At 40.7% G+C, this 25332-nt stretch overlaps 1 protein-coding gene and 1 long non-coding RNA gene across 4 annotated transcripts; one reads left to right on the plus strand and one right to left on the minus strand.

The window, feature by feature from the left end:
* Positions 1 to 252: 252 nt before the first annotated feature.
* Positions 253 to 2301, minus strand: LOC142405038 (uncharacterized). The gene is made up of 3 exons (XR_012774038.1): positions 1828 to 2301; positions 796 to 1085; positions 253 to 442 (listed from the first exon to the last, which is right to left on the minus strand). It is a non-coding gene; the product is annotated as an uncharacterized LOC142405038 (long non-coding RNA).
* A 333-nt stretch (positions 2302 to 2634) lies between these two features.
* On the plus strand, positions 2635 to 23708 carry PCF11 (PCF11 cleavage and polyadenylation factor subunit). Of its 3 annotated transcripts, XM_075491161.1 has the most exons (17): positions 2636 to 3306; positions 8227 to 8352; positions 10672 to 10860; positions 11271 to 11462; positions 12317 to 13425; positions 13689 to 13878; positions 13973 to 14615; positions 14702 to 15319; positions 15401 to 16197; positions 17574 to 17661; positions 18396 to 18515; positions 19054 to 19162; positions 19776 to 19959; positions 20445 to 20600; positions 21672 to 21764; positions 22275 to 22310; positions 22937 to 23708. In XM_075491161.1, exons 1-17 carry the CDS (start codon positions 3118 to 3120, stop codon positions 23144 to 23146), a joined length of 5049 nt encoding a protein of 1682 aa, XP_075347276.1. In that variant the 5' UTR covers positions 2636 to 3117; the 3' UTR covers positions 23147 to 23708. The 3 variants fall into 3 exon arrangements, with proteins under 3 accessions (XP_075347275.1, XP_075347276.1, XP_075347273.1); XM_075491160.1 differs by having other exon boundaries at positions 2635 to 3306; positions 14702 to 16197; positions 19057 to 19162; XM_075491158.1 differs by having other exon boundaries at positions 14702 to 16197.
* The last annotated feature ends 1624 nt before the right edge of the window (positions 23709 to 25332 follow it).

A 25332-nucleotide genomic window follows, 5' to 3' on the forward strand; every position in this document is an offset into this window, starting at 1 on the left:
TCCAAACATGTCAAAAAGGATGCATTTTCAATTAATTTTTTTTACTTTTCTAGAATGAAAAGCAGCAAGAACATTTCTGGGTACCTAGAGACGCTTTTTTTCTATCCTTGCTTAGCTATTAAACAGTTTAAATTATTTTATTAAACTTCCCAAGAAAATTCAGCTCAAGCATAAACACAAGTATAAGTATTTTCAAGTACAACTACAGATGTTTTGGAATGTAATAAATTCTTGACAGACTTCTTACCTCGCTATATTTTCAGATGTAGTACTATAATTTCACAACTATCCAGCAAACTTCTTTAAGTTTCAGTTGCTGGTTAAGAAATTAAAACTCCTTTAATCATCAGTTGCTGGTGATTCTCACGCTAAGTGTGCTGTATGTAAGCCTAGTCTAGAGGCTTTTCAGTGAGTTTTATGCCAGCAAAACCCCTAGCTGCATCTGTAAAAAAAAAAAAACAACCAACTTTAACTGACAGCTACGTCAACTGGGATAAGAAGAGGTGGGACATAGTTGTACCAGAAGCATTTCTAACTAATGATTTCAGCCAAGCTATGCTTTTGATAGGAGGAGGTTTCAAGAGCACATGTATGAAGCGTGCTTTTGCAGGCATAGATAAATCCACACTCTGCACATATTGCTGGTACGACATAATTCCTGTAATAATAAACAGCTTTTCATTTGAGAGCCCAAGGACAGATTAAATGGGCATTTCTGTGCCATTCTTAATGAGCTGTTCCAAGAATTGCTTAGAGCATGAGCGTTCCCACAACTCATCAGCATGGGGGTCTCACAGGCAACTTCTCACTTAACAGCCTGTAGACCTTGCTGAGGTACTTCTCGCTTCATATGAAGACCAGTAAAGACAAACTCGTAGTATACTAAAATACTGGATCTGCTCAGGCACGTAGGGTGTACTCGGTCTCAGGGAGCCAGGTGTGTTCTGGAGGGTAGGAAACTGCTTTGCTTCGCATCAGGCTCAGTCCTTTGCTGATTAGTAAACAGCAAATCTGGTTTTGAGGGTGGCCTTGGACCACATGACGTCCTCATCAGGGCAGTTTTGCTCGTATTATTGGTTTTGCTCCTGTAATTAGTATAAACGAGTGTTCTAACTTACAAATATAGTCGTTTTGGGAGGAGCTAGATTTCCCCACCCCCACGTTTCTCCCCTAGGAGCAGAACAATATGTACTGTTTTTGCCAAATAAACTGGGTTTACATTATGGCTTGATTCCTGGTACATAATTAATATTCTTCATGGACAGCGTGTCTTCAAATAGCTGGCTAGTATTTACACCGAGAAAAAGTTTTGCAGCCCCAGTGTCGGTCGGCTGAAGACAGAAACTTTAGTTTCATTTTCTTATCTTGTGGTGACATACTGTAAAGGCCAAGTGGTGTGTACAAAGTACGGCATTTTGAGGCTTACAGGAACAAACATGAACATACAATTCAACGGGCAAATAAAAGATGCTGTTGTGTTTCCTGTCCCCTCTTCCCTGTTTTGAAGGTCACATTTTTCAGAAAGGGGATACAAATATGAACATAGAAACTAAAATACATTTTTATCCAGATAAAAAAAGGAAACAGCAGTTTCTACCAGCAACTTGCCAGGTCTCCATTTTTGCTATCTTTCTGCTATATTTGCAGAATACATACATATAATTTTATATATATATAAAAAAATAATTTGCATTTTAGAAATGATCTCACAGAATGTGTTTTTCAAAGTGTATTTTAATGAAGCATTCACCCATGGCCTACTTTCAAATGCCAACAGTTCTCCACAGTTAATAAGTAATGGACAGTGGGGGAGAGAAACGGCTATACCTTAAAATGCTTTGCAAGCAAGTTAACTTCCAAGAGGTACCTTTGGGCCAATCTCATGACCAAGAGCAGATTTTGTTACTTTTGACTATATTAGCTCTCTCCTCCTGGTGTAGTGAAAAGGAGAAACGCTGCTCCCGGCTCTGTTTAGACCTAAAAACACTGGTGTGAGGGGTGACCAGTTTGAAAGTGCAAGACAGATGGGCATCAGAAAAGCAGGGAGGCTAGGGTCACTTGCTGAGGCAAATGAATTTCCATCAGGTGCAGAGAACCCCGTGTGCTGGATCAACCGGCACCAAGCGGCGTGCTGGCCCCCCTGGGTCACACCGGCCCTCCCGGCTCCTTGTGGCACAACCACCCGGGAAGCGGACAAGGCCGCGTTTCGCTGACAGGGCTACGTCAGCGCTGCGGCCTGTACTGGTACGACTCGCTTCGCTGGAGCGAGTGGTTTCTCTGGTACGGGGCTGCCGGCAGACGCTGCTCCCCGCTCTCCCGCTGCCAAGGGGCCGTTCCCCGGGGGGGGAGGGGCGGCGGGGCTGTGTGAGGCGACGAGGCCGCATCTCGCAGGCGCCCGGCGAAGCCCGCCGCTAGGCCGCAGGCCCGCCCGGGGGCGGCGGGCACCGGCGTTGCCACGCCAACGGCTGGCCCAATCGCGGGCAGGGGGCGGGGCGGCGCCGCGCAGTCACAGTTCAGGGCTTGGCGGAAAGGCGGGACTGCGCAGGGGCACCAATCGGAGCTCAGGGCAGGAAGGGAAGGCGGTAGGAAGAGGCGCAGCGGGTTAGGAGCAGGGTAGTCGGGAAACGCAACCAATTGCAAGTCGGGACGCCGGGGTGAGAGCGGGGCTTTAGCGCAGGAGCCAGTCAGAGGAGAAGAAGCGCGGTCCTAGCCAATCAGAGGCTGCTGTGGTGGTTGTTGAGCCAATCGCGGGCTGAGCAGACCGGGCGCCAGCCAATCAGGGCGCAGGCAGGGAACAAAAGGGGCTTTCCAAGCCACCGGCCCCTTTCCTTAGAACAATTTCACATGACGCAACGGTTGGAGGAAGAGGCTTGCGAACCGTAGCCGCCGCCGCCATTTTGTGAGCGTTGAGACTGAGTCGGCGGCGGCTGAAGGAGCAGCAGCACCGACGGCAGCACCACAGCCAGCGGGAGCCGCAGCCCGGAGGATGCGGTAGAGGAGCCCAGCGGCAGCGGCGGGGGGGGCGGCATCGCTCGGCGGCGGCGGCGGCAGGGGATCGCGGGGAGGGGGCTCTCGGTCGGTGGGTCGGGTCCTGGTGCGGGCCCCGGTCGGAGAAGCATGTCGGCCCCGGAGAGCAGCGCTGGTAGCAGCGAGGCCCGGGAGGACGCGTGCCGCGATTACCAGTCGTCGCTGGAGGACCTGACGTTCAACAGCAAGCCGCACATCAACATGCTGACCATCCTGGCCGAGGAGAACGTGCCCTTCGCCAAGGACATCGTCTCCCTGATCGAGGCGCAAATCGCCAAGGTTTTTATATTCCACCGACTACTACTCCTACCTATACTGCTGGGGGGACCGGCCGGGGCAGCGGGCTAGGGCGGCCTCGGGGGCTAGGAGGAAGGGCGTGGGGGAGATGGCCTGCTGAGGGGCGCGGGCGGAGCCGGCCAGCGGCGGGCTGAGGGGGGACAGGAGGAGGCGGGTAGAGGGGACAGGGAGAGACAGCGAGGCGGGGGGGTGAGAGGGCCTGAGAGACGGGAAACGGGGCGAGAGAGAGGGAGAGGCTCGGGGGGAGGCAATAGGCCGGATGGGGTGAGGAGGACAGTGGCGGGGGGGCCATAGCTGGGCTGGGGGGGGGGGGGGCGGGGGGGGACGACGACAGCGGTGAGGCAGGGGGGTTTAGGGGACGTGGAGGTGGTGGTGGTGGGGGGTTGGCTAGTTAGGGGGCGAGCAGAGAGGCTAGGGTTTAGACAGAGCGGAGGGTGCCGGGGCCTCGGGGTGGGGAGCGCCCCGGCCGAGGCAGCGGGGAGAGGGCCAGGAGCCTGGGGTCACTGTGGGGGAAGCAGGCGGAGGGAAGTGTGGCTCAGATGGGATCAGGGAGCACGGGGCGAGACGTCGGGGGTCTTCCTTTCATGGCTAAGCTTAAGGCTGCTGCTTCTACCCTCCACCCCATAGGGAGCAGGGGACTCGAGGGAGGGGAACAGCCCCCACACCACCCCCTGTTCGTAGTAGGGGAGGGGTTGGGACTCACCCCACCAAAAGCTCTGGGAGGGCAGCGTGGCTCGCGATTTAAGCCCCGTGTAAATAGCAGACACAACATGGCGGCCTGGCAGTGACTGGGCAGCAGCACCTCGCCCTTGTAGCTGGGTTTTCCCCCTACATGGAGCCAGTATTTAGTGTCTCGAATCTGGTGTCTAAACCCTTGCGTTTAGTGATTTCGACAGCAGATGAATATTGCGATCATTAGAGAGGGCCTGATTGGGAGATTTTGTGGAGGGTGGGTCTTTATTTTTTTGGTAGTTAAAAGGAATGGAAATAAGGTTAAGTTTATAGCATGCAGGTTCTCCACTTCTGAAGGGCTTAAATATAATGACTTATAAGTATCAGTTAAGATAAAGCTATTTTCCCAGTGCGGTCCCTGTGAGATATTAATTTTGGGGGGGTGGGCACCCTTATCTTACAGAAAAGTTTGTGGGTGAAAGGTGATCATCTGCTCCGGATAGAGAAGTGTGTGTGGTGGTGATGGGGCTTGTTTTGCTCTGCCTGATTAGAGAAAATTCTGTGGGCTTGGGATAATCTGTTTGGATTTCAGGTGACCTGTGCCCTGAGTAACGCTAGTGTTGTGTTTGTATTTAATTTATTTTGGCTAGAGAAGTTTATTGGTTGAGGATGGGGAAGAAGAAATTCTCCCTGACTGTAGAAACTGCAGCAGCCTGTAGGATCCTAACATGGCGTCTGAAAGGCACATGATATAAAAAGAAGGGAAAGAGGAGGCTCCCTTTGAGCCCAACCCAGGCAGTTGCTGACATCAGTCAGCCACAGCACATGGATGGGGGTTTAGAGCACCTTTTTAACAAGAGCATTTTGTAAGAAAAGGGTTCTTCTTTCGACCTCCCCCCCCCCCCATTCGTGCCAGTCACCCCTCCCCCGTTGTTTCCCTTGCTCCCTCTGATCTCAGGTGTTCAAAGGCTTTTTTCCTTTGGCTTTAAATCGTGGTTTATAATGGTGAGAATTGTACTACTTAATGAGGGGGAGGGAAGGATCTCTTAAGTTATTTAATCTATCTTTCTATCAATGCAGGATGGCTTTTTAGTGTTCCACAGACCTCTTCCAGTCTAGTTTTAAATGCTGCCAGTGGCTGAGTTTTGCCATTCCTTGGGGAGGTGACCTCATAATCTAATAGATCTCACCATTATATCTCCTAAAGGGCAGTGGATGTGTATAAAATTATTTGTGATAAATATCAATGCTGTCAATTTTTTTTCATTTCTGGGTGATTCAGAGCCTGCCCTGAAGTGTGTTTTTTTTTTTTTTAAAGATGTCTTAAATCCTGTATCAATGGTTAGTTTTGCCTAGTTACTGTTTGTGACTGTGGTTTATTCAAGGCAAGTTTTTAGTTGTTCCTGGGAAAGTGATCTCCTTTACTAAGCCACTTTTAAAAAGTGTTGCCTGGAGACAGTTTGTTTAGTGTAAAACTTGAGTGGTCTGCTTTACAATTTAATAAATGGTTCTGAAATGTGTGACTGGTATTATAAAATCTGTAAATAAAAAGTGTGAAATATGTATTTGTCTTTTTATTTACCATTGTATAGTGCAGAATTTGTTTCCAAGACCCATTTTGTATACAAGGTTGGTTTTTTTAAACAAATTTTTGCACAAATTTGTGACTTGGGGTTCAATTGCCAGATATGATTTTAAACTTGAAATCTTCTAGGAAACTAATAAAAAAGAGCCACACATTTCCAACAATAGCTTTCCTACATTATTTGAAGGAGCAGTGGGAATTCTGTAATGAAGTCTTTAATATTATGCTGATGAGCTCAGTTAGTGTTCTTCTGTGTTCTGGTGATTATGCGGCGCCTCTCTGCCTTTTGGTTAGTGTCATGTGGGCATCTTTCTTGCTAGGGGATACTGTGTAGACCGCCTGAAGACAAAATACATTCAAGTCTGGGATTCCCTTTTGTGGTTATTGGAATATGCGCTAGATACCTTGACATAATAAACATTTCCGGAAGAGAAGACTTAAATATTCCAACCGTATTTAAGTCATGGTTCTTAAAATGTGACACCTGAGTAGCTTATCTTTGAAGCAGGGTATGCTGCTAAGCTTCTAATTCTGTGCCATAGTTTGAAGTAGGTTTCCTTACTAGATTACAGTGCTTCCATGTATGATTACTTTTAACAGTCTGATGCATAATGAAAGTGACAGTTAAACTTGTTACAGTGCCTTTGCTATTAAATGATTCCCCAGCGTCTCAAACTTGAAGCTTAGCTGAGTATAGTGAGTATACTTCCATACGTTGGTGAAATGGAAGAATATAACATACGATGTCAGTAGCTCTTGGGCATAGGTACTTCGGAGACAGCTCTTTGTTTCCCTAACAGCTGACTTCAAAAGTCAGAAATGGTGCACTGTCATTTTTTTTATAAAGGAGGGCATTCAGAACTTAGAGTAGTGTTTTTAATGTGCCATTGTGCAGACTGCTTTAAAGAAGAAACCAGTATGCCACAGGCATTTTAATATTAAGTAGCTGTAGACCCCCCTGTCTTTGATTTCTGAGACTAGAGAGATGCCTTTATTCTAACACTGTTGCATATTAACTTGTTTACAGCTCAGTATTATGTCATAGTATAAGATAGGCTTTTAATGTACTGCAATTAGTTTTAGCTAACTTAACTGCATTTTTCTGTCTTTTTATGTACAAAATACACCACTTGCCTGTTTTTACTTTTTTCACTATATTCAAAGGCAGTGACACCCCCCTTCCCCCAACTAACAAGGAATTCTGCCCTCTTTAATATTAAGTTTCAGGTCATGGTAAATTAATACACATCTAAGGGTGAGGAAACATTGTGATTTACCCATATAAAAGTAGTGTTGACTCGGTGCCCTTCTGTGAACCACCTTAAAGGGGGAGGAATTAAATCTAAAATTGTAAAGCAAGAGCACTTCCACACACTTGTCTGGACAATGGGGCTGCGAAGTAAGGTGGTGTTAATTAACCTAGTAGCCTATCCTGTTTAAAATGAGCAGTGAGTGAAGTTACTCTGGTTTTATCCTAAGCTTACCAGATGGTGAATGGGACTTCTTATGAGTGGATGCTCTTCTAAGGGGCTCACAGTCGACACACGGCTTGTGGTGTTGTCTTTCATGTTGTCCTCTTCAACAAGTCTGTGTACTTGCTGATGTTTTGTGGAACTTTGCTGTGCCTTCTGCTTTGTGAAAGCCAACGGTGGGCATTAAAATCACCTTAATTTGGGCCAGTAGTGTTTTGTGTACATTAGAAGTCGCTGTAGCGGTCCAGCGTCACCACACTTCTATTGCACAAACTTGCTACAAGTTTTGAAAATGGATTTAAAAAAAAAAAAAAACCAAACCACCAAAGCAGAAAACCAAACAACAAAAAACAAGCCTCCTCTTGTAGCAAAGATGTGTCCAGAGTTTGAAGACTCCCTTCTGTGAAAATCGTGGTTGCAGTTCCTGAGCTTGTCTATGCATTTACCCGGTCGACTAGATGATTTGAGTTTTGTCTGGATTTTGAACTTTGTTCTGACTGTGCATTTTTACATGCACTCTGGAAATCTGAACTGTCACTGTCTACAAGTGCCAAGAGAGAATGGGACTCCTTGCCCTGTCCGTTTGGATTACAATGAAATAGTTGTGACCTATTCTGCGTGTAGTTTATGAAAAGACTGTGATATTCGACATACAATCTACGGCTACAGAAGTTCACTAATTTGGGCTATTTGCCAGAAGTCTGATTTGTGTTCTGTGATCCAAAAACAAGCATTCAGGAGATGTGAATTATACACTATTTTTCAGAAGTTCCTTGAAGTGCTAACGATGGTTTCCTGCTAACTTAAAGTTATTTTCTCAAGTGGGTTTTGAAAGGTTACACTCAGTACTAGCGGCAATACTGTCTTGTGGGCTTCTTTTTTCTTCCTTTTTTTTTTTTTTTGCCTTTTTCCAAAGCTTTGACACGCAAACAAAATAATCTAAGGTGTTCTTTTTTTGTGTGATAGACCCACTGCCTTATACTTTGAACTGAGTATCGATTTTCCAGATTAAGTTTTTGTATAAACAAAAAATCCCAAGCCAAATCCCTTGGTGTTTATAGTGGCAACCAAAAAGAGAGGTCTGTATTTCTGGGATTGGTAATCCCTTTACTTAAAAAGCTTAAAATATGTTTTTGTTGTACTAAACTTCTCAGTTTCTTCTTATTACTCCAGGCTCCTGCATCAGAGAAGCTCCCTGTTATGTACCTTATGGATTCCATTGTCAAGAATGTGGGAAGAGAATATCTTACTGCATTTACTAAAAACCTAGTTGCAACATTTATTTGTGTATTTGAAAAGGTATATACACTTTCAGAAAAGTTCTGTATTCTAAGCAAAATTTGTTCCTGGTAAAATAAATACATGCTTTCAGTTTTGGGTTTTCTTGGGTTGTGAACTATACAAATTGGTTGTTTTTTATAAATCTCAGTACTGTATTTACACTGTGGAAGATTATTCCTGTTGCTGTCAGGCATGTAAGTTACATGTTAGCTGAAAGATGCAAAGTCTTATTAATTTAATTTGGTTCATAAACATCTGTAATTTTCCCATCCAGGCAAGATTTTACTAACAGTATTTTGGTTACCGATTGCTTATCTGGATGGACTTTCTGTAATGTGTAGACCAATTAATTATGAATTGTTGGTTTATTTTTAAGATAGTAAATAGTCTTTATACCAAGAATAGGCTGAGTGCCGATTTCTTGTGGATTTCTCAGAGCTTCTCTCTCCTGTAGTTAGATTTGTCTGATTTACTTAATTCGTGATGTGCAAAATGAGTGCTTAAACTGTGAAGAGTGAGTAGCACTGACACCTGATTCTCTCCTGGTGGTCTGTGATTTGAAAAAAATGCTGGGGGGGGATCTTAAAATTTATTGCTATATTACATTACAAATACGTGTTTTAATTCCATTCAACTTTGAAAACTGCTGCCCTATCTTTTAATTTTTGCTCTTTAAACCCAGTGAAGTAATTGTGCTTACTCCTCAGTGAGAAAGGCAAATCAGAGTCCAGCTTTTGAAAGGCTGGACTTGAATGGGTTTAAGTTGGATCAGAAATGAAGGGTTAACTTCTGTGGTTTCCTGTACACTCTAAGAAAGTGGCATCTCATATGAGTGAGATGAATGGAGCTTTTGCCTATTTATCTATCATTACATATCAGCGAGGATCTGAGATCCCAATATGCTTTATCTATGGTTTTCAGATGTAAAATGCAAGATGAAATAAGGAATAGATTGTAATAATGACCATAGAAGACTTAAACTCCTGTATGTAGAGTAAATAGATAGGTAGACACTTGGGTTTTTTTCAGTATTAAATTGTGAATGTTCTTCTACTAAGTTGCATTTAACGTTGCAGCTGAAGCTCTGGATAATAACTAATTTTCAGAGTTCTATAGGTTAACTGTCTACTAAACTAACTAGAACTATTTAATTAATGTGTATTAATTAAATGTGTAAAGTGGCAGTCACTTTACATAGTCACTAAGCTATTACACAATAATAGCTTAATTGGTCGTGTTAAAAGATGCAAGTAGAATTCCAGCACTGGCATTGTTACAAATTTTGTTTTATCAGTAAATGGTCACTAAGGTATCTTTAGACACTTGATGAAGTCAGAAACTTCTGCTCAGTCATTTCTGCAGCTTTTACAGTGAACTTCATACCCTCTCATTGAAAATCGTATAGAGGCACTCCCCCCAATAGCCAAGTATGAATTATTTTTGTAGAAGTTCCTGCTCCTTCCTGAAAGAACCTCCTTATTTTCCAGACTATTCTATGACTTGCTGTAACATCTTAAAAATAAAGCTGCAGCAAAAACCATCTACTTAGTCAATACTTAATGATTGAATGGGGATATTGATAGTAGGACAGCTGCATATATTTTGTCCTCAAATGTTTTTCATTTATTAATTGAACTCAAGTTATGAGATGAAGTAAATTTTGCTTTACTGTAAATTTCTAACTTAGCTGTCATGAGATAATCCAAACCAACTGTTTATGAAGAGATAAAATGGGCACTGGTCCTACAAGTACACTTGATCTGTGGCTCACAGATGGGTCTGATTTTGCAGCTGAACCGAGATATAATTGACTTCATTTTAGCTAATCCCCCTTTTGTTGCATTTGTTGGAAAAAAAATCCTTCAGTGACTAAACAGCTGAGCAAAACACCTTTTCTGTTCACAGAGTTTGTTGTTTCCTGCTATGTTTGTCATTGTTAACATTCCATTCAGCACAAACACTTGAATAATGTATTGTCTCAGAGGCTGTTGCCTTTCAATATTTTTGTTACTGTATTTTTTCCACAGAAATTGGGCAAGTAAAATGAGAATTTTGGTAATGGAAAAGTTGAAAGAAAATTCTCAGAGAATGGTAATACACAATAAAACCTTCAAATGGCCTTGAAACAACAATTCCACATTTGAGTTTGGTACTGATTCCATTGGTATAGATGTATGATCTGCACTGCTTATAAATTCTGTATAGCAAGTTCAATGTGTTAAAATGGCAAACTGTTGATAGAAATAGGAAATAAATTAAATCTTAAGTTCTACAGAAAAGTTTAAGAAATTGTTTTATATTAACTTAACAAGCCATAGAATTGTTTTATTGTTTTAGGTGGATGAAAATACTAGGAAAAGTTTATTTAAATTACGCTCCACATGGGATGATATTTTTCCTTTGAAGAAACTATATGCACTTGATGTCAGAGTCAACTCATTAGATCCTGCTTGGCCAATTAAGCCTCTGCCCCCAAATGTGAATACTTCTAGCATCCATGTGAATCCTAAGTTTTTAAATAAATCGGTAAGTTTTTATGCCTACTGTATGAACAGATGGTAATACGTGTAGTTTTCATTGTTTGTATGCTGCTTTTTGACAATTTAGTGTATTAAGAATGAAGTGTCTGACCTTTATAGACAGGTAAGAGGAATTCCAAATTCACAATATTTGATGGGTTTGTTTTTTTATATTTCAAAACTGTATTCCACATTTTGGAACATGGATGAATTTATATTAAGTGATGTACACCTGTCAGGCAAATTCTAGTGGGGCAAAAGTTTTAAATTGTTCTAGTTATATTTTGCATTAAAAATGCAATGTATAACTGCTATACAAACTAAGTCTCAGTACTGGATCATGATAACAGTTAAAGGAGACAGAGTTAGTTGATTCCATCAGGATTTTAAATGTAACTTTTTTTATTCTGTTTTTAGCCAGAGGAATCTACTGCACCTACCTCTGCTGTCACTTCTGGTGCCTCTACTCCTCCAGCTGTTCCTGAAATACAAAAGAATTTGACACAGGAGCAACTGATAAGGCAGCAATTGCTTGCAAAGCAAAAGCAGTTGTTAGAACTTCAGCAAAAAAAATTAGAGCTGGAGCTGGAACAGACTAAAGCACAGTTGGTGAGTAGGATAGTTGATGAAACTTTTATAGTTGGGTCTCGCTTTCTTTTGGACAGTACTTAGCTATACTGATAACTGCAGTACATTATTTTTTTCCTCACGTTAAGCAAGCGTCGCTATTTTAGGACTAGAGCGATGCAAGTTGAGCTCGCATTCCTGAACAGTATTTGTTACCTAAAAACCTTAATTACACTCAAAATAGAGGTAAAAAAAAAAAAAGGGAAGTTCTTGGTTTTTTGTTTTTAATGTCTCTGCCACATGATGCCTGCCTGTGATCCTCGTCTTCCACCTCTTGTGGCTCACAGCAAGCCAGGCTTTTTCAAATACATCAGCTCTTATAGAACAAGGAAGCCTGATCATTGGAAATAAAGTCCATTTCCTCATTAGGTCAGGTTGGTTTGATGCCACCATCTGACAGTGGCAGTTAAGCTGTATTGTTTGACATTCGTAATTGAAAATCTTGCTGTGTTGACAGTTGATGATACCAAAATAAAGGGTCTTTAATTTTCATATTTCTACGCTTCATATCAGATACTTGGCAGCTTAGTTGCCTTGAGCATGTGGAATATATAGAAAAACTAACGCTGTAATGAGAACATGTGCCTAAGTTACATATTTTGCAGTATTGACTTTGTAGTACTGATTTTGCATTGTATTTGAATTTGATCTTTTGTAACGGTACTGCATTATTTTAATGCTTGTAATTAGCAATTAATGGGTCATTTTCAGTTAAATGGCTGAATCTTACAACTTTCAAGATGTTTCTATTTATTGTGTTGGTTTCGAGACAAAATATGACCATCTCTGGATAGGAGTTGTCATGCAGATTAATGCTGGATTTTTTCCTATTTCAGGCTGTATCTCTTAGTGTTCAGCAAGGATCATCTACTATAGCTTCAGTTCCAGCACCTTCCAAGCAACACATGTCTCCCACACCTCATATGACAGTTAAACCACCTCATCAGACTGCTGTGCAATCCGAAAAAAACAAACCATCCCCAAGTCCTCCACTTCATGATATCAAAATCGTAAATAGGGATCCTCGACTTAATAGGATGGCTCAACATTCTTCTCATGCTAAAGATCAATCTCATAGAAAAGAATTTCCACCGAACACCACCAGTCAGTCTGATACCAAGGCAAACAAAACAACACAGGCTGAAAAACAAAACTCAACAAAGCAAGAAAAATTGAAAGCAAGTGAAAAAACACAGAAGAAAGAACTTGACCAGTCAGAAGCAAAATCTAAATCACCATCCCCTTTAAAAAATAAGCTACCAAATACTAAAGATACTAAAACCCAGGAATGTGAAAGCACAAAAGTATCTGAAATTAGTAAGCGGGATCCAAGACTGAAAAGACATCTTCAAGATAAGTCAGAGGGCAAAGAGGAGGAGGTGAAAGAAAAGAGGAGAAGTACAGAGAAAAAAGAAAAAGAGGAACATAAGACATGTGAACATAGACCAGTAGGCAGCAGAAATAAAGTAATTAACGGTGCTGTTCAGAAACAAGACACGACTACAGACGAGTCAGAAAAACAGGGTGGAAAACAAGGGAGATCAAGTAGTAGAAAACGGTCACGATCGCGCTCTCCTAAGGCACGGTCACCATCTACACATTCCCCAAAAAGACGAGAGAGGAGATCACCTAAAAGAAGACTTAGGAGTTTATCTCCGACTTCATCAACTCCTAAAATTGGGAAGATACGTCAGATAGGCCCCAAGCAGTCTCATGTTGAAGAAGGCACACAAGCAGCAAGAGATGAAAGAAATTCTAATAAGAGAAATGTTAAACAAGAGGTGCGAGATCCGAGGAGAGTGAAGAAAGCCCAAGAAGACAGGCCCCAAGAAACAGCAAGCCAGCATTCTACAAAAGCATCTCCTGATCCGAAGGAGAATGCAGAAAACTGGCAAGGATCCAAATCAGGCAAGAGGTGGAAATCTGGTTGGGAAGAAAATAAAAAGTAAGTTACCATCTTTTAAACAACTTCCGTTTGAAGTCAGTGGAAATTCTACTGCTGACTTCAGTATAGTCAGCTTTGGGAGGCAATGTTCAAGTTGTTAAAATTGATAAATCTGACTTACTTCTACTAGTGAGATATGGAAATTATGCATACTAGGATTCTAAGGTGGTAGTGATGGTCTGCCATGATCAGTTCTAATAGGAATGTAACAGCTATGTCCTGAATAACTAAGTAATCTATTTTAAATGTATTTTTGCTTTCAGTTCACAGCAGAATGAAGAACACCAAGCACTTGGTAAATCCCCTCACCAAAGACACCGGGAAAACTGGCCTGCTGGTAAAGGAATTCTATCACCCCGAGCACCAAAGCAGCAGCACCGGTTAAGTGTGGATGCTAATTTACAGATTCCCAAAGAATTGACATCTGCAAGCAAGAGAGAATTACTTAAGAAGGTAGTATTAATAAATCTGTCTTCATAGAAGTGTCCTGGGTATAGTTTGTTTTTCGTTTCTTTTTAGAAGTCTAAACTTTAACTTTGTATTATAGGCCAATGAACGCTTAACATCTGGTGAAATAACACAAGATGAGTTCCTTATGGTAGCTCATCAGATCCGACAGCTTTTCCAGTATCAGGAAGGAAAGCACAGATGTAATGTCTGGGATAGCCCCACGGAGGAAAAATGTGGTTTGAAAAAGAAACCTCTTCTATCGGATGCAGAATTAACGTATTATGAACATAAGGCTAAACTAAAAAGAACTCAAGTTCAGCATTCATTGTCAAGGCTTGATCTGTTGGATCCTGATGATATTTTGGATTATCATTTGCCTGATGCATTGCTTTCTGGAATAGAATGTGAGCAAGCAAAAGCCAAGCGTGGAGTACAGTTTGACAGGAAAGAACCATTTGGAGAAAGATCAAGGAGACACTCTCCTGTAAGTGGCACTAATAGACCTTTTGCTGATAACCTCTCACCGCTTGAGAGTCGACGAAGACTTGAGGAACAAAATGCTGCTAAAGGAGCAAGAGGTTCTAAGAACTTTGATCCTTACGACAGCTGGGAAGAATCAGATGAATTTAGAGATGCTCTCAGGCAACAGGGGAAAAGCACAACAGAGTTCCAGAAAATAGATGGTGATGCAATCTGCAGATTTGATAATCGTGAAGAAAGACAGCTTCTTGGGCAAGCTGGTATGTGTTTTTGCTTTATTTTACAGCTGTTAAATAATTGGCAACATTTTAGTGAGTGGTTATCTGGTTTGTTGTGGTTTTTTTAGGTGTTCGAGAGGAACCAAGATCACCATTCAGTGAACGTTTCAAAAGAGCTAGGTATGAAGATCCAGAAAAAGCACCATTTCCGGAAAGTCCAGGATCAAGATTTGGAGGCATTGAAGCAAAGCAGAGGATAAGCGCACTAATGGAAGACAGACCTCTGTTTGATGGCTCACCCAGACAGGCTGCTGCAAGGGTTGGGGTAGATGGACAAGGAAGCCCTTTTGTTGATGGTCCTGCCGCTGGTTCAAGTTCCAGAATTGATGGGCCACCTGGACAGGCTGCTATGAGATTTGAGGGGCCTTTGGTGGGGGCAGGTGCGTCTCAGTTTGATGGACCACTGGCAGGAGCAGGGGCAGCTGGAGCCCTAAGATTTGATGGGCCACCAGGACAGCTGGCAGGGGCTCTGAGGTTTGAAGGACCCCCAGGACAGGTTGGTGGAGGAGGTCCACTGAGGTTTGATGGACCTCTTGGGCAGATAGGTGGGCCTTTGCGGTTTGAGGGGCCTGCAGGGCAGCCTGTAGGTGGTCCTAGATTTGAAGGACCTGGAGTTGGTCTCAGGTTTGAGGGTCCCCGTGGTCAGCCTGCAGGTGGTCTCAGGTTTGAGGGACCTCATGGTCAACCTATGGGGCCTCGAGGTCAACCAGGGGGTGGTCTCAGGTTTGAGGGACCCCATGGTCAGCCCTTGGGGCCTCATGGTCAACCAGGGGGTGGCCTCAGGTTTGAGGGGCCACATTTACAGCCATTGGGGCCCCATGGTCAACCTGGAGGTGGCCTCAGATTTGAGGGGCCACATGGTCAGCCTATGGGGCCACATGGACCATCAGGTGGTGGGCTCAGATTTGAGGGGCCACATGGACCATCAGGTGGTGGGCTCAGATTGGAAGGACCACATGGACCATCAGGTGTAGGTCCTAGGTTGATTGATGGACCAGTACACCAGGGAGCTGGTGGACTTAGATTTGATGGTCCTCTGGGTCGGGCTGGTCCAAGATTTGATGGTTGTCATGCAGCTGGATTTGATGGTCAGCCTGGACAGCTGTCTCTCTTGCAAAGATTTGATGGAATTCATGGACAGCCTGGTCCAAGATTTGAAAGGGCGCCTGGCCAACAGGCACAACCACGATTTGATACAGCCATACCTCAAAGATTTGATGGACCTCACCAGCCAGCCTCTAGATTTGACTTGCCCCTTGGCCTTCAGGGTGCACGTTTCGAAAATGTAGCTAACCATCCTGCCTCAAGACTAGAAATGTCACCATATGGACAAGGTGGTCCGTTTGTTGAACATCCCGGCCAGGGCTACAACGGACCATCTCATGGGATGCAGTTTCAGAGGCCTGATATATTTGATGGTTCACCTGGACCAAATTTCAATGGGCCCGCTGGCCCAGGAGCACAGAATTTCCCATTGAGAGCAGCTGGACATTACTTTGATGAAAAAGGTCTTCAGGGTCCTCAATATGGGAACTTCAATAATATGCCAATGGGAAGTAATCAGGTAAGAACTGACGTTAAATGGATTGCTTGCAGAAGTATTTTTGTGTAAAGAATTAGCAGTTTTTCTTGCTGTAAAAATTGAAGATTTTTCTGAAGAGCTGGCAGACTGAGAGCCAGTTTCAAGCTAAAAAAAAATCATCCTTCAGTAGTTTCTAGGTAATTTAAGGAGGACATGCATTGCTTTTTTTTGACATGCATTTTTTTAAGAATTAAACAAAATAATGGATCTTTACAATCACTTTGCAGCTCAGAATATGACAGTGAAATTAGTATTTTTAACTTGAAAACAAAACTAGGTAATTGGAAGCCTATGGTGTTTTCATTAAACTTGCACAAAAATGAATTCTCTATAAAGCATGAAAGATAATGTAAGTGAATATACATGATTAATTTTTGTAAGAGATGTAGATTTAGAATGGACCAAAATAATTCTGTTGTCTTTTCGCAGCTGTTAGTATTGGTGACAAGCCAGTTTTAAAGAGATATCCGGAACCTGGGGAATTGAGAAAGATACGGACATTGTTGAACTACAGTCTTTTAAAATTATCTCGGCACCAGCAGGCTTTATGAGTTCAGTTGTCTTTGCTGTTGCCCGTTGGAAATGCTGTCTTCAAAAGGGGAAAATGATACTGTACATCAGTGGAAAGAATGTCATTTCTTTCAGTAGATCAGAGCGATTTTAGAGGGCGTTTTTCATTTGGGGGATAGTAATTGAACATGAAGAGTTAACTGATTGAACAAAAGCAAGTAATGTGTCCTGCTAACCACTAATGGGATAAAATTTTAAACAATTTAAACTTTTTTTTGTAAATCCAGAAAGCAGTCAATTAGGAAAAAAAAAAATTTATTACAAGTGTGTTATAAAACCTGTTTTTCTATCTGAAGCTTACTGTAGCTGGTTTGCTGAAAAATCCTGCTTTCAAGTTGTGTTTCGTATAGTGGATGTTATTTCAATTCTTAGATAAGAATTAATAGTGGCATTTATTAACAGACATCTAAGAGTTTCTTGAATTTCTTTCCGATGAGCTCTGTTTTGGTGAACAGGAACAATTTAAAAGGAAGTACTGTGTTTGGAAAATGTGATTTGAAGGCTCGATAGGTAGAAGAAATCTTTTTTTTTTTTTTTTTTAATTAACCTTAAATGTTAGGCAAAATGAGTATGTATTCTGAAATTTTTCTAGTGGGAAATGAAAATGAGGGAAATGTTACGTAGTCATTCATGGATCTTCCAATAACAAACTGACATGGGTCACTCCTGGAAGGAGTTTAATATATATGAAATTATTCAGAAATATCTAGAAGTTAATGATAAAATTTAAAAAGTGAGTTTATAATCACATTATTATACAAAAAATACTTCAATGTTTACTTTCACAGGTTTCTCTCATGTCTGCTCAACCAGGGCCTTATGGCCAAGGTCAACAGTATTTGCCAAATCCTGGAAGTTTTGTTCAGAACCCTGCAGGTGTGTAACAAAATAATTAACTTCCTTTTATTTCTTTTGGATTGTTCTGTTTGTTAGTAGCCACAAAAATTACCCTTTTGTAATGTTGTGGTGTACTAGGTCTGTGTGGACTAAGGGAAGCCTCCTCAGTGAGGTGGCCATGGATGTGGTTTCTGTAATACCTTCATCTCTTTAGGGATTTCCCTCAAACAGTGAAGGCTTTCATTAGTTTGCATTAACCATGTGGTTTTGGTATGTAGTTGTGCTAACCCCCCCCCCCCCCCCCCCCAAAAACATGACTTTGGTCTGCTTTTCTGAAAGGTACCGGTCCATAGGGCTGGTTCGTGTTTGCCAGGGTGTGTAAACATTCCCAGGATATGAATGGTTAGTAATGAAAAGCTTCTAAAGAGTCATAAATGGTTACAGTAGGTAATGAAGTAGATTGGTCCTGGTGAAATACTCAAGCATAAAATGAGGAAAATACTACATTTTAATAAACAGTATCCAGTAGAAATGTGTGTATGGGCAGCCAGCTTAGATAGCGCTTCAGAATACATTATGAAGGAAGCTGTTGCAAGGGAAGAAATTAGCCAAGGAATGGACATAAAGCAAGGAGAGTTGATCAATAATTTGAAATAATAAATGGAAGAAATGGGAGGCAGAAGGAAAAGTGTGTTATGAAATACACTGATTAAACTGAAGTACATTTCTGATGCTAACCTTTTGTCTCCTTGCATGTCGATGTTTTTCCCTAGGAGCCCTTCCACATTCATATCCTGATAACCACCTTGGACAGCTTGATGTCAATGAATTGTTTGCTAAACTGCTGTCAACAGGGATCCTCAAACTGTCAAAAACTGATTCCACTTCAGCACGTATGTAGATCCATTATGTTCTAACTACTCAATTTATCCACAGCTGAAGTGTAATGCTAAGTATAAGAACTTCTGTGAACTCCTGCATGTGTTTTTTAAACTGAATTTTGGTTTTGGGAAGGAATTTAGTGCATGTGATGGAGTAAATTCTTAGTATCTTGTTTAATTTGTGCACTCCAGCTATCCAGAGCGATCAGTTTTGTCTTTGGTGCTGTGCCTTGGTAACTTGTTCTTGATTATAATCAGATTCTTGTCAATTTCTGAAATACTTCTTTGTCTCTGAAGGCTGAACTTTAATGCCAAAGACTGAGGTGAAACACTGTTTTCTGAAATTGAAGTTCTGAGTAACTTACAGTATCTTGTATGCCTTTTTTTAAATGATGTTAGAAGATGACTGACTTAGCTATTGCACACTTGTATTTTAGCATAGTCAGATCGTATTTATTAATGTTTGAATAAAAATAACTTTCAGGAGCATGTCATTTCTTTCTGATGAGGTACTGAAATGTTGATAAAATGATATCTTCATGCTTTCTAGAAGTGAATGAAACATCAAGCCAGCCAGCTGCTGAAGAGGAAGATGATGACCAGAATGAAGATCAAAACGTTCCAGACCTCACTAACTTCACAGTTGAAGAACTTAGACAGTGCGTATAGTAGAATGAGTTTACAGTGCAGTAAGAATAATGACATGGTAGGATCTAGATAGTTAATCCAAGACAGCTGAGAGCTTTTAAAAGATTGTGTGTTACTTTGTGACTAAGAGGACCTGCAGTTTTTTATGTTAGCCTCGGAGAATTTGAGGGAGGAAAAAGAGGGAAAAATTGACCTGAGAAAAGTTTCCTTACGTAAGTTGCATGTTGTTATCTAATCAGCAAGGTTGTGACACATATTGAAGTCAGTGTTTCTTCCTTTGTTACTACTGATTTTACCACCTTTGTGGTAGTTTGCAAAGCTGACCCAAATGCAAGTGTTAGCGTTTTATGCGCTATTAGGTGATGAAGCTAGTAGGCATGAAATGCAACACTAGCGTGTTTCTCATGAATAGTCGATGTGAGCCCATTGTTTGTTATTTGAATGTTTCAATTGGTTGTGTTAACGAAAATCAGGAAGAATTTAGATATACTGCATGCTTTAACCTTGCAGTAGACTGATGCTTTTTCTCTACTCTTGTGGGCATGTGAAGCAACTTACTGAGAAACTTCTTACCCATTTCTTTTCAAAGAAAAGTTAAAGAATTTATTTTTTCCCTTTTTGTAGGCGTTATGATAGTGTTATAAATCGACTGTACACTGGAATTCAGTGTTACTCATGTGGAATGAGATTCACTACTTCACAGACAGATGTTTATGCGGATCATTTAGACTGGCATTACCGTCAGAACCGGACAGAAAAAGATGTTAGCAGAAAAATTACACACAGAAGATGGTACTACAGTTTAACAGTAAGTAATGCAGTATGTGTCTTGATAAATTGCAGGCCGGATTCTGTGTTTTACTGATGTATGTGCTGTAGCATTGCAGTTGAAATGTACTTCTTCACAGGAGTTGGCCTTTGGTAAACAATGATGTCTTAGATATTTCAAGTAGTTTTCATAAATGCCTGTCAAAATACAAAAGGCAATTATATGATGAACAATAAGCGGTTTGAAGCTGTTGGTACTGTTTTGATCGCACTGAGAATGGAATGGAAATTGAAGGATAGTGGGTTTTCTGGAAAAAGCTTTTTTGAAGCGTAGCATTGTGAGAAAGCGTGCACTGTGCTAATGCCGCATGTGAGGAGCATTTCAGTTTTAATGAAGGGAGAGTTATTAAATATGGTGCTTTTGGGATGTCTTTTTTTCTTTTTTTTTTTTCCCCTGAGATGTATTTTTTAAACATCTATGGCTATTTGTCAGTGTCTGAACGTGAATGAAAACTTTTTCCTTAGGACTGGATTGAATTTGAAGAAATAGCCGATCTAGAGGAACGTGCAAAAAGCCAGTTTTTTGAAAAAGCTCATGAAGAGGTTGTGTTGAAGACACAAGAAGCTGCGAAAGAGAAGGAATTTCAGAGTGTCCCTGCTGGACCAGCTGGAGCGGTTGAGGTAAGTTTCAGCTTGCCTCTATTAGCCCAGATACTGAGAATGATTTAATACTTCAAAGACGTTTACAGCATTCTTTCATACAGTGGGCTATATGTAGACGGAGGTCTTGTTTTTGGACCTCTGTGCAGCCACTTCATAGGTAGTGTATTTGTGTATGTAATGGTTGTTTCCCAGTGGCAGACAGTAGTATAAATCACTTGTAGTTCAAAAAAAGCTACACCCACTGGCATTCCATCATTCTAGCAAAATTGAAATGGAGAAAGTGTGTTAATTACTGAATGCTTCCATAGAAAGAGTAACTAGAGCAAGTGAATTGGAAATGGTCCTTTGTCGTTCGAATAATGATGGGGTTTACTGGGGTTTTGATACTTCTATACAGAAATTTCTTTTTCAGTAGAAGATAGGCATTAGGACAAAGAAATATCTCAATCTTAAAGTAACCAGTAGATCTGTATTCTGGTGGATGAATTGGTGTAGTAATCAAATACAAAAGTTGGTAGAATTACAGTTTAGTTTTACGTGCTAAGCCTCTAAGAAACTAGCTATCAAACCATGAAGGCCTTTGTTTTAAAATTAAAAAGTACCTTCTGTGCTTTGTTCTCTGGGTTGATTATTTTGCACAGGAGTACTAAAAATGTTTATACGTCATCTAAAAGTTCTGTCTTTTTAATTTGAGACTCCAGGTTAGGGGGAAGAGTGAAGACAGTGCCATAAATTACATTAATTAAATCCCTGTACTGTATTGTCTTACATGACAGTAAAACAGCGTTAGGTGGTTACGAAGTGTTTTGCAGAGACTAAAAGGGCAAAGCTTACATTTCTCAAGTGACAACACTCTTCAAGGCAGATGATGATCGTTGCTCAGTCTGCAAACTATACTCAAATAATTTTTAATTAAAAGTTTTCTAAAGTTATTTTTAAAGTGTGGAGGAAAGATCATGTTATAATCTTAATGTATTTATCTTAATTTAAAAGAACCTTGTTTGACTGTTACTAGGTTCTTGAAGGTTATGCGTTCAGTAAATTGTTGCAATAACCTCATTTATCTCTGTTACTGCAATAACTTTTCAGAGCTGTGAAATTTGCCAAGAGCAATTTGAACAGTATTGGGATGAGGAAGAGGAAGAGTGGCACCTGAAGAATGCTATCAGAGTAGATGAAAAGGTAACCTGATCTTGTTTACATGTGATACTTATTTATAGTAAAAAAACCAAAGAATTACAGCAAAAAAATAGGAGGGCCAAGTGCTTTTTCTCTCCTGAAGGATTCCCATGGTAGTTTTCCTGGCTTCCAAGTACATAAATGTCTCAACCTTTGGAAGTGCATGAAGTCCTGGTGTCATTTGTATAGGTTCACTAGCCTTCCCTGATACTGCAGTGCTAAAAGAAAAATGAATGTCTGTATATATGAGTGTAGATACTGGTTCAGTTATTTCTATGTGCAGCTGTACACAATTAACTCCTAGCACTTACCAGGCTTCTGTATGATAACTTTTCCTAAATAACTGGGAAAAGATTTTGTGTATGTTTATGTTTAACACCATACTTGGCCTGCTCATACCACTTTTTCTAGACAAATTGTGTGATGTGTGTAATTGACACTATTCTCATCATAACCAGTGATCCAGCTATAATTTATTTTTACGTATTTAAATGTGTAACAATTCTTTTTCAGATTTACCATCCATCTTGCTATGAAGATTACCAAAACGTAAGTGAATCCTTCTTCATATTTTTTGAAGCGTTTTGCTTTCAGTTTGTTTGCTTGATCTCTGACTTTGCAGGGAGCAGATGTGTTCAGAATGTGCTACCCGTTTCTCTTGCCTATGACTATAGACAAAGACTCGAAGGCCTTGGGCATGGCAAGTTTATAATACAGAATTAGCTAAGATGTATTTCTTGTTGTGAGGTACTGTGACAGTTTGTGTGTCATATACGACTAAAGCGAAACCATGGTTTGAAAACACATCATGCATTTATTGTTGAGTAACGTGCGTAATCTTAGGAGTTTGCAAAAATGGAGTGCATCGGTGTTGGTCTGTGTTACATTTTTAATGCTTTGGGAGTTACAGTTCCCCTGGGGATAGCAGGGAATAGTTCATGGTAATGTGTTAAACATTTCATCACTGCTTGGATGATACCTTTTCAAAGTAATAGTGAAAAAGTAAAGCTATTGAAGAATACATTTGTTTTCTTAGGATCTTGGTAAGGTAGAAGTTTGGATTTTAAGTGCCTGGCTATCAAGGTGTTTGCATTTTGAAAAAGAGTAAAGGGGATAAGAAGCTAAAAATGGTTATTTTAATGTGTGTTAATGCTACATTGGCTTTTGCTTTGCAGACATCATCATTTGATTGCACACCATCTCCCAGCAAGACTCCTGCAGAAAATCCACTAAATATAATGTTGAACATTGTTAAACAAGAAACACAAGAGTCCTGTGACTCGCCTAAAGTCAAAGAAGAACCAGATGACACCCCTACTGCCTGTGCAGAAGAGAGCACACCTGCATCTACAGATATTAAAACAGAACCTGATGAGTCTGTTTAAATAAACTGAGGTATGAATTTTTTTTACAGAAGAGCTGCTGTGTTAACTCTGGAAGGCAAATACTTTTTATATGAAATAAAAATGTTCAACTGAGGCAGGGCCTCAACTACTGTTTGGTTAATAAATACATTTTTGTATTTGAATTTCTTATTGCCTGCACAGTTTCAGGTGTCATTGTGTGAAAGTTCTGTAGATGCGTGAAAATTTAATGGAATGAAACGGTATATGTAAAAATGTACAATTTTCACTTGTGGAAATGTAAATTATAAATAAAAGATATTTTTGCTATATATGGAGTGTAATGTTTATGCACACCATCAAATGAAGACAGTGTTTCTGTACTTTTTTCAGTTTAAATGGAATTAAAAAGAACTTTTGCTCAATAAGATTCAGAAAAATGAAAGCAAATAACTTCCTTCAGTTATCCCATAGGTGGGTTATCAAGGGAAGCAGTGCAGGAACTCCTCAGACAGACAACCCTAGATTTCTTTTCTTTTTAAACTTATTTGAACAAACTTATATATCCAGACATTTAAAAAAAAATTAAAAAAAAAAAAAAACAGGGAGAAAAAAAAAAAAAAAAAAACAACAAAAACCCAACCCCCCAAAAAAACAAACCCAAAAAGACAGTTCTGGGTAGAAGGGGAAAATTTAACAAACCAACTGGAGTGCTTGATTGGGAACACAAGTGCCAACAAACAATTAACAAACCAGGATGCCTGGTAGTTAAGACATCTTTAATGATTTTTTTTTTCATTAGTCAAACACATAAGAATTTAATACAGCTGAACAAACTTTTCTTTACGTTACAGGGGGGAATGAATGTAAGAATGCTCATTTGAAACATGGTTAACATTTTTTTTTTTTGTTGCTTATGACTGGACTTAGATGGTAAACCAGATATCCTGAGATGTTAATATTTCTTAAATGTAATAAATAAAATTAAGCATATATTTTGAGTGTGAGTCTCTTCCTTTCAGTAGTGGGTTTGTGTGGCTGGCATGTTTGTGGGATTGGAAATAATACAATCGTGTGTCTTGGGACAATATGCATTGAATGTTTTATTCACTCTGGCATGTGCATAGGGCGTATTTTTAAAGCTGCTGGGAGCAAGATGTAAGCACTTAAAGAGCAATGTCACAGTCCTGATGTATTCCTGCAGTGAGGATACTTGGGAGATCAGAATTCACCCTTAGTGTATGATGTAAGTAGAGATAATCAGCTGTGAAGGTGGTTTTGGTGTTGGCTGCAACACTTCTTCCCATCTTCACAACCAGGCTTCAAGCAGTTTTTAAGATGTGAATAACTTCTTGACTCTTGTATTAAGGTTGTATAGCTATAGTTGTGAGTGTGCCCCGTTCTAGATGTCAACCTTAAAAATACCTTTCAATTAGAGAAAGTCTACAAAAATACTGCCAAGATTGATCAGGGGTAAGTCAGCCCATAGGGTGGTGCATGCGGCTGCTGGCTGTGCTGCAGGGAGTTACTCCTGTGTCACTTCTTGCAACTTCTTCCTGGAACGCAGATGTAGGCTTGGCCCAATTGACATTTTGTGTCCTGGAATTCTGTAAACTTCTCTTAAATCATACAAATGGAAATTTGGGGACTGAGGAAAGAGGGGACTGAGCAGAGATGCAATGTCTCTATGTAGAAGGCTGTTAGGAAAAGGGAACAAATTACTTTTCTGTACTAGGGATAGAACAAAAAGAGACCTCTAAGTCACAGCAGGAGCATTTATGGCAACTTTCTAATGACAAGGATAGTTAAGCTCTGAATGGACCTTACTTGGTCCATGTCATTATCCATGCACACCTGTAAATCTGATTGGGAAGGGTTCATCCTGCCTGGACTATGGAAATGTCAGGTGCTTTTTTTCACCCCATCAAAGGAACCTGGCATCCCTCCAGGACACCAGCTGCTTTTGGCTAAGGGGGATGAGGAGCAGGACTATGTAACTGCAGGGAAAAAACCAGCCCCTTGTACCCTATGAACATCTTAGTGCAGAGAGAGGGTCCAATGTATACAAATTGTGACTGGAGTCCGATTATCCTGCAGAGAGAGCATAAACGGGTGAAATACCTTGTGGTCAATACATCAGTGATGGTTTCAGAGATGAGAATACTGATTTGTTAACGCTTCTCCCTGACGAATGCCATTAAGACACTAGCCCAGGGCTGCCAAAAAGG

This window comes from Mycteria americana, chromosome 1, assembly GCF_035582795.1.
Source record: "Mycteria americana isolate JAX WOST 10 ecotype Jacksonville Zoo and Gardens chromosome 1, USCA_MyAme_1.0, whole genome shotgun sequence".
Classification (NCBI taxonomy): domain Eukaryota; kingdom Metazoa; phylum Chordata; class Aves; order Ciconiiformes; family Ciconiidae; genus Mycteria; species Mycteria americana.